The sequence below is a fragment of the Pteropus alecto genome, unplaced genomic scaffold (assembly GCF_000325575.1).
Source record: "Pteropus alecto unplaced genomic scaffold, ASM32557v1 scaffold92, whole genome shotgun sequence".
NCBI lineage: Eukaryota > Metazoa > Chordata > Mammalia > Chiroptera > Pteropodidae > Pteropus > Pteropus alecto.
The window spans coordinates 10,108,375-10,116,855 of NW_006432447.1; the positions used below are offsets into that span (position 1 = coordinate 10,108,375).

Here is an 8,481-nt window from a genome sequence, read left to right on the forward strand (position 1 = left end):
AAGTTTACTCCAATTGAACTATTTCAAGTGCACTAAAACACTCTGCTTATATTCTTCTCCATTCAAGGAACTTGACCGCCTCATTCTACATCATATCTTTAGAACTCAGCACATGCTCGGTATAATCACTCACCACTCACCCAACAAATATTCGGAATCTCCACTATGTCCATGTATTCTTTTAAGCACTAAGAATGTATCAATGAACGCCACTGACAGAGTCCCTGCCCTCCTGGAGCTTATATTCATTCTAATGAGGGAGACACATAATTAACATAATAAAAAGTAAATTATATACAACACGTTAGAAGATAAACTCCATGGAAAAAAGAAAGAGGAAAGACTAGAGCAGGTTAACAAGGGCTGAGAACGCTGTGGTAGGGGGATATGTGCAGCAGGGTGTAGTATAAATGCGGTAGTCAGGATAGGCTTCACTAGAAAATGAAATTTGAGCTAAGATTTGAAACAGGTGAAGGATTTAGTCAAAGACTGCTTGGGGACAGAGTGTTCCAGGCAGAGGAAACAGCCAGAACAAAGATCACGACACATGTACATCCCTGGTGTGGAGGGGTTGGCATGGCAGAATAGAGAGAAGGAAGAGCAGAAGAGGTCAGAGAGGTAAACAGGGCACAGAACCAATCATGCAGGGCCCTGTAAATCATAAGGATTATAAGGGAACTGAGATTGAGAGGACTAATCTTTTCACACACTTTAAAAGGATCCAGGCCAGGGTGGTAGGAGTAGAGGAGAAAAAAGTAGGTATCTTGTAGATACACTCTGGAAGAGGACCAACAGTATATGCTGATGGATTGTATACTGGGTGTGAGAGAGAGAAGTCAAGGACTCCAGGTTTTTTCCCTGAGCAACTGTAAGGATGAGAACTGCTATCAGCTGAAATCAGGATGGCTGTGGGGAGAACGAGCTTGGCAGGGGGAAGAGAGAAAGGATCAGCAGTTCAGTTCTGGACATGTTAGGTTTGTCTGAGTTACTAGACATCCACATGGCATTGTAAATTAGGCAGCTGGATCTATAAATATGGAGCTTGTGAGAGGTCTTATATGTAGTATTTAGAACTGAGGGACTGGATGAGATTACCTAGGAAGTGAATGTAAACAGGGAAAGCAAAAAGAACCAAGGACTGAGTCTTAGACCCATCCAAAATTAAAGAGTTGGAAAGAGGAAGAAACTGCAAAATTAACTGAGAAGGAATGAGAAACAGGAGGAAAACCAAGAAAGTTTGGAGTCCTGAAAGCCAAGTAAAGAAAGTTTACCAATGAAAAAGCATACACACCTGAAACTAATATAATACTATATGTCAATTATACCCGAATAAAAGAAAATAGATGTAATAAAACACAAACAAGCAAATAGTTTTCGGTTCCAGTAAATCTAGTTACTTAATCCAACCATAGTGAGTTAGAAACATAGTGAGTTAGAAACCATCACCCAGTTACCAATTCAAGGAACCAGGTATTTGTGAATGAAGGGAGACTATGTTCATCTAAAGGAGGGCACTGAAATCAAATCGTAGTTACTGTGACTCTGCCTCTTGTCCTGCCCTAAAGTGATCCACACGTATTTACCCAAGGAGCAGTGTGCAGCATAAAGGAAAATATGGCGATTGTTTGGGGGAATACTGATTGCAACCTTCAGATCCCCAGGTAGTCCCTTATTCATGTGCACTTTAAATTCCATACTAAACCCTTTATTCTTATTAAAAAAAAAAAAAAAAAAAAGTAGGTTGTACCACATTCTGAAATTATATCAAGTAAAATGAGAACTAAGAATTGATTCTCAACACAGTGGAGGTCATTGGTGAACTTGAGAATAATTGTGCGGTGTGGTGGAGGGCGAAGGTCTGACTGGAGGGGATTTAAGAGAATGAAAGAAGAACTGGGGAAAACAGGAGAGCCAACTCTTCAGTTATTTTGCTGTAAAGGGGAACAGAGAAATATGGCAGTAGCTGGAAGGATTAGTGGGATAAAGGACTTTTCTTTGATATGAAAAAAAAGGTTTACATATAGATGAGAATAATCTATGAAGATTTCAACAAAAAATTGTTACTTTAGGACACAAAAGCAAAGAACTACTAAAGTAATAGTTTCAAGTAGGCAAAAGGGGACATGATTTAGTGTATAAGTGAGAATATTAGCTTTTGGTCAAGAATCTAAAGGTCAAGAACCTTTAGGTTAAGACAGTTGAATATTAAGAGAAAACAAGATGGTAACACTAAACCAAAGCTAATAAACACTAACTCTGGTTTAACAGATATGTAAAATCCAGAAGTTCATCTGTTAGATGAACTTTTCCTGTTCCTCTTGCCCTTATTCCCTTTGCCTCAAAGTACTACTCAATATTAATTTCAGCTTTTTTCTTGGACAAATAAAAAATATCCAAGCTTACTTCAAACATGGATCGTCCAAAGATAAAAGCTTCTAGAGTAAGATATAGGTTAAGGAAAGAGAATACAGAACCTACTTACCATTCTCATCTACTGCAAGCACACTTGCTCCTTTCCCCAAAAGCTCCTGAACCACCATTGTTAGCCCATTTCGGGCAGCAACATGCAGAGGTCTAGGGGAAAAAAATTATACATATACATGTTTTTATATGCATGCCCAGGCAGTGCATGTGCACACAAACACACATGCTACAAATCTGAGGCACCTAGTCCTAGGTGGGAGTGGGAGACAGCAGAACCAGTGTGCAGTGCACTGACAAACCTCGTCAATGTGCATAAGCTTAGCACCGGGCCACATTAGCAAGTTCTCGCCTTCACGAAACCCTTGTTTGTCTCCTTTGAAGACTCAATGTTTAAAAAGATTTTACCAACTGAACTACATTCTTAAGTTGTTTTTAAGGAATGAGGTTGGCAAACAGGTACAACAGAATATACAATGAAAACTATAAATTGCAATAGCACAAATTCCAATAGGCTTTGAAAACACTTTATAAGTTCCATGACTAATTCTGGGGCCCTTAAGAGATCTGATTGATACATGAATGGGAACAAGCATCAAATAATTTTTCTTTTTACCAAGTCTCAGAGTAGAACAGCAAATGGAAATTGGGAGAAGACAACAGGAGGTATCAATCTAAGGTCTAAGTAGTCACCTGCAGGCTGGATGCTCAGATTAAGAACTTGATTCTTTCTGAAATCTCTTTAGCTTACAGACACATAAAGCTTTTTACCTCATTTATTGCTAGTGTCACATATGTACTATTCCAGTTGGTTTCCATGAAACATACAGATAGTATTACTTTCCCCCATAAAATTGGATTGAGAAAAAACACATTATTTTCAATAATAAAGTTTCAAGTTCAAAAAAAATTTTTTTTAGTAATATATCTTTTAATTGTGATGATTTTAGAAATAAGTTTTGTCAATTATAAAATCTGTGACTGATTCCAATGGTCCCATGTTAGAAAGAAATCAATCCTGTCAATCATTTCTATAGTTACAGGTCACTGGTTTACCCTAGACAAAGTACTTACGTTTGCAAGGCTGCATTGGTTGCATTGATGAGGTTTCTATCTGTTATCTTTTCCAGTATTAACAAGGCACTAGTTTCATGACCCTAAAATTACAGAAAATAACTTTTGATAACTTGGGTACCATTAAAGATAAATTTGTACACTCAATACACCCCTACCCCAGTCCACGCGGGTATATCACCATGGATTTTCTTGGCTAATTCCTTAAATATTTGTTCAAACATGTGTTGGTGGAATGAGGTTAGGGGGAGAGGACAAGAATATTTAAGATAAGATCAAAGAAAGACAATAATTATGTTTTGGCTTGTGCTCCAAAACTTACTTGGCTTACTGGTGACTCTTATACACCATGGTGCCCAACTCATCAGCACTTTTTTTCAAGAACTCTGAAGCCAGTGATCATTAGAGGTTCAGTCCCTAGCTCTGTTCATTTTAGTGAAGTAGAAAAACTTTAAATGCCACTGTTGATATTAACAATGAAAACATGTCCTTAAAATGTGTACGTACCTTGCTGCAAGCCAAATGGAGGGCGGTGTTTTTACTGTTATCTTGTAAAGTCAGATCTGCACTAGCACTGCTAACCAGCATCTCTGGGAGGAAAAAGTGCATCAATTCTTATGTTTATAAACACATGTCTTAGATTATCAATAACTCACTGTAGAGAAATGAAGACACAAAGCAAAAATATACCTCTAGCAAAAAGTGTAAGAAAAATACTATAATATAAAACATACATACTATATTAGCCAAAGACATGAACAACTGTAACTAACATTTATTTTGTGAGTGCTTTCTAAATTTCAAATACTGTTTTAAGTGCTCTGGATCTATAATAACTTATTTAACCCTCACAACAACCCTACAAAGTAGGTACTGTTATTTTTCTCACTTTATAAATGAAAAACTGAGGGATAAGGTCACTTACTTGGCAGATCTAGGATTCAAATTCAGTCATTCTGACTCCAGAGCCAATGTTCTGAACAACTACCTCACACTGCCTTGTGAAAGTAGACTATTCAATCAGAAGGACAAATGACAACATTGTAGCCCTAAATGAAATGTGGGTTTTAAGTAGGTAAAAGGTTTTAAATCTCAGGAGTGGTGGGATAACTAATGGAAAATTTGGTGAACTAGAGTCAGAAGGCTTGGGATCTAAGTTCTACATAAGCAATACAGATACTTAGAATAATAAAGCCTTAACCAGTTTCTTTACCAACTGTGTTTGTTTGTCCATTTTCTGCAGCCATCATGAGAGGTGTTTTCCCAGAAGCATCCACAGAATTGACTTGAGCATTATGGCTGAGCAGCAGCTGCAAACACTCCACGTGGTCTGTAAAGGCGGCTGCATGGAGAGGAGTTCTGCGACACGGAGAAATCGAAAGACCTGACTAAATCTATGTCATATACTCTAAAAAATTATTCCTTAATTTATGACAAGTAATTTTCAAGGGTTTATAGATTAGACTATAAAAACACTGCCTAGATACAAAATTTTGCCACAAAATTTGTATTTCTGACAAGATAAAGGCCCTTATACTATTATAAATAAGGATAAAATATAAAATTGCTAAAACAATATTATATCATTAAAGGACATTTTGAAATAAATAAGGCCTGATCCAAAAACTGCAATCTATTACGGCTGAACTCTCTTCCAGTTTTTATTTCTATACAGAAAAATGTTAACTTTATTAACAAACATACCACTTAAAAAGGGGGGAAATCTTTATATTTTTACAAGTTTTAAAAAGAGGAAAACTGGCTAAAAAGCATAATAGAAAAGTCTTTTCTAATGAAAACATAATTAAGACTTCAGAGCAATTTATATTTGTGAATATAAATCAACTTTTAATTAATAATGGGTTGTCTATATATTCTTCCACATTAGTCCAGTCTTCCCAGTTTTTAGTCTTCCACATTTTTTCCTATTGAAAGTAAAACTACTGCCTACATAGATGAATCTCCTACCTTCCTTTTGAATCTGTGGTGTTCACGATGCTGGCACCTAATGTATCAATTAACATCTCAGCAGCACCTTCATTGTCATTTATCCTGTGTAAGGTAACAAGGAGATCACTATCACAGCAATGGTGCATTTCTTAAACAGTCAAAACAAATCTGATTCGTTCTGCGTTTACTTACACAGCACAGTGCAATGGACTGAAAGCATTTCCATCCATTTTCTGGAAAACTTCTTGTTCTAAAAGAAGTTCTACACATGTCTCATGACCTAAATATGTAAATGAGAATCAGATATTAAAATCCCCCAAAATACCAAAGGGCCAATATCCATCCATATATCCTTACGCAGGTAGGAAAAAGCTTTACATGGATCAAAAATAACCAGTCCACTGAACCCATTACACAGCATATTTTCAGGAGCTTTGGAACACAAAGTACAACCTCAAGACCTGGAGTACAGTAGCTTCTTATGATAATTTTACTGTAGTTTATTATGTACGTAGCAAATATTTAATTTGTGGGGGAAAAACTGTTTCATTATTCTTTTCCCTAGTGACCAGTTTAGAGTTATTTGGTCATTATTTTTTAAAATGTCACATTTATACAGCACAGTATAACTCTCAAAATAATATATATTTATACAACATAATTAACTTTAAAATTTAAATATTTTCTAAGTATAGTAATGAGGTAATGGTAAAATATCAACTACTACAGAAGTGTTTAAGAAGGAAGGAGCACATGTCTCTGCTGCTCCTACCCCTACTGTGTCAGTTCTACATTCTATAACTGCTACCTTAACAGTTCCAGAAAATTTCTAGGCATATACAACTGTATGTACACACACACACACACAATTCCTTTTAAATTTTTACACAAATGGGATGTTACTTCTGCAACTTTTTTTTTTTTACTTAATAAACTGTATATATCCTTCCAAAATGACATTCATAGAAATCTTATTTTTGAATGTTTGGAAGAACTTCACAATATTGAAGTGTATCATAAATAATTTCATTTCTAATTATGGCTTTCAAGGTGATTGCTGGTTTGTTTCTTTGTGTATTATCAAAAATATTGTAATGAAACATTCCAATACTATTTTTAAAAAAGAGTATTTTTCCAGAACAATTTTTTAGAAATAATAGTGTGGGGTTAATGGACAAGTATATTGATTACTGATAGTTTTTAATACAACTCTGAAAACAGGGAAAAATCCAAACCTCAGATTTTCTTAATCTAATTTACAAAGTCTCTGTTTTAGTAAGAATACAACAATTGCTATACTAATTGCTGAAATTGAAATGTTGCTTCTTTTATTTCATTAGGCATTTGAGAATCTGCTGTAGGAATAAATTAGATTCTTACATAGTCTCTTTATTTCTATGGCTTAATATTTGGCTAAAAAAGTAATGCTATATTCCTTTTCTTTTTAAATTACTATAACATTCTTAAACAATAGCTCAACTTAATCTTTATCCTATAATTGTTTTTACCAGGGGAAAAAGTAAATAGGAAACCTTTAATTGTGTTCCATCTTTTGTCAGTTCTTTAATCCAGTGGTTCTCAAATGGAGCAGTTTTGCCCCTCAGGAGACACATGGCCATGTCTGGAGACATTTTTGCTTATAGCAACTGGGCATGGGGTAGGGAAGTGCTACTGGTATCTAATAGGTAGAAGCCAGGAATGCTGCTTAAACATCCTGCAATACACATGATAGTTTCTCACAACAAAGCATTATCTGACCCAAAATGTCAAGAGTGCTGAGGGTGAAAAACCCTACTTTAATTCCCTCTCTCATGTTAACTCATTACCAAAAAGTAACCATGGAAAGTTGTCCAGCATTAATCTAAGACTCTCTTATTTTCCTGGTATAGCAGTTATCAAGGTGTGGTCTGGGTAACTCTAGGATAATAACTATCCATTAAAGAAATTTGCCACTCCCCTAAAATTTTTCTTTTGGAAAACAGTTACCTTTCAAAAAATGTTACTCATATTGACATGTAATAGACTAGTATTTTAAAATAAATTATTAAATAGCATTAAATTTCTCAATTCTAATTTCCAATATAGTAAATGTTAATAGTGATAAACCCACAGGTCCTGAGGCTAAAAGGTTTGAGAATCACTGAGTATATTGCAAACTGCAAAAAAAAAAAAAAGGGAGTCCTGGGGCTCCTGATTACCTCCAGCAACCATTATTGGGTCATATTGAGCCAAGAAACTAATTACTTGTGTCCTAGTTTATGAAAGAATGAGAAAACTTGTCTCTTCGTGTTTCAGAGGAATATACTGAGGATGAGTAGTGCTTTGTAAAATTTGATAATTTTTTTATAAAGGAACATATGAGATAATGCAAGTACTCTTAAGTTCTATGACTGAAAGACTACATAATTGAAAATCTGAACTTGAAGGTTTAGTTATGTATAACCAGTTCCTTTCTAAAGCTTTGTCATTAATCCATTTTGAGAGCAAGGTTATTTTCTGTTTTGTTGGAGCGCTTCCAATTTTCTTTTCAGCTGTACAATAATTACTAGTCAACGTAAAACCATCTTACATATTTTACTCTCAAAATGCCAAATTACAAATAGGCTTTTGGCTATAAATATGGTATTAATTTTAGACTGTCTGTATAGTTTCTTATTGCATATAGCCAACACACATCTAATTCCTTATAGCTCAATTCAGAATCATAATTTTGCTACGGTCTGGAAATTAGACACATCTGTTATGATCTTTAAATGGCAACCAGGCATGTAGTTTGTGCAAAATTTTCTCTTGTACACTGCGTGCTTAGAAAGTCTAAATTCGGTAGAGACAGAGTAGAAATTCACTTTAGGGAAACAGTATTCTGCGAAAAGACTTAATAAGAAATGTTATAATAGATAGCAACTCTCCAAAGGACAGTTACAGTAGCATATTTACAACTAAATTCTCTACCTGAGGAAAAATACCTTACGGTATGATTCTACCGATGGTTAATTCTCTCACTGATACATTAAAAAAAAAAAAAAAAAAATTTCA

The 8,481-nt window shown here is 35.1% G+C and overlaps 1 protein-coding gene across 15 annotated transcripts in view; it reads right to left on the bottom strand.

Annotated features, from left to right (window-relative positions):
* Positions 1-8,481, bottom strand: part of ANKRD28 (ankyrin repeat domain 28) — a 120,011-nt gene that overhangs the window by 6,151 nt on the left and 105,379 nt on the right. For all 15 annotated transcript variants that reach the window (XM_025043579.1, XM_015585787.2, XM_025043581.1 and 12 more), the window contains 6 exons: positions 5,638-5,725; positions 5,464-5,547; positions 4,709-4,854; positions 4,003-4,085; positions 3,496-3,578; positions 2,483-2,574 (listed from right to left, as the gene is read on the bottom strand). In XM_025043579.1, coding sequence (XP_024899347.1) covers positions 2,483-2,574; positions 3,496-3,578; positions 4,003-4,085; positions 4,709-4,854; positions 5,464-5,547; positions 5,638-5,725 — 576 coding nt within the window. The remainder of the gene's footprint in view (positions 1-2,482; positions 2,575-3,495; positions 3,579-4,002; positions 4,086-4,708; positions 4,855-5,463; positions 5,548-5,637; positions 5,726-8,481) is intronic.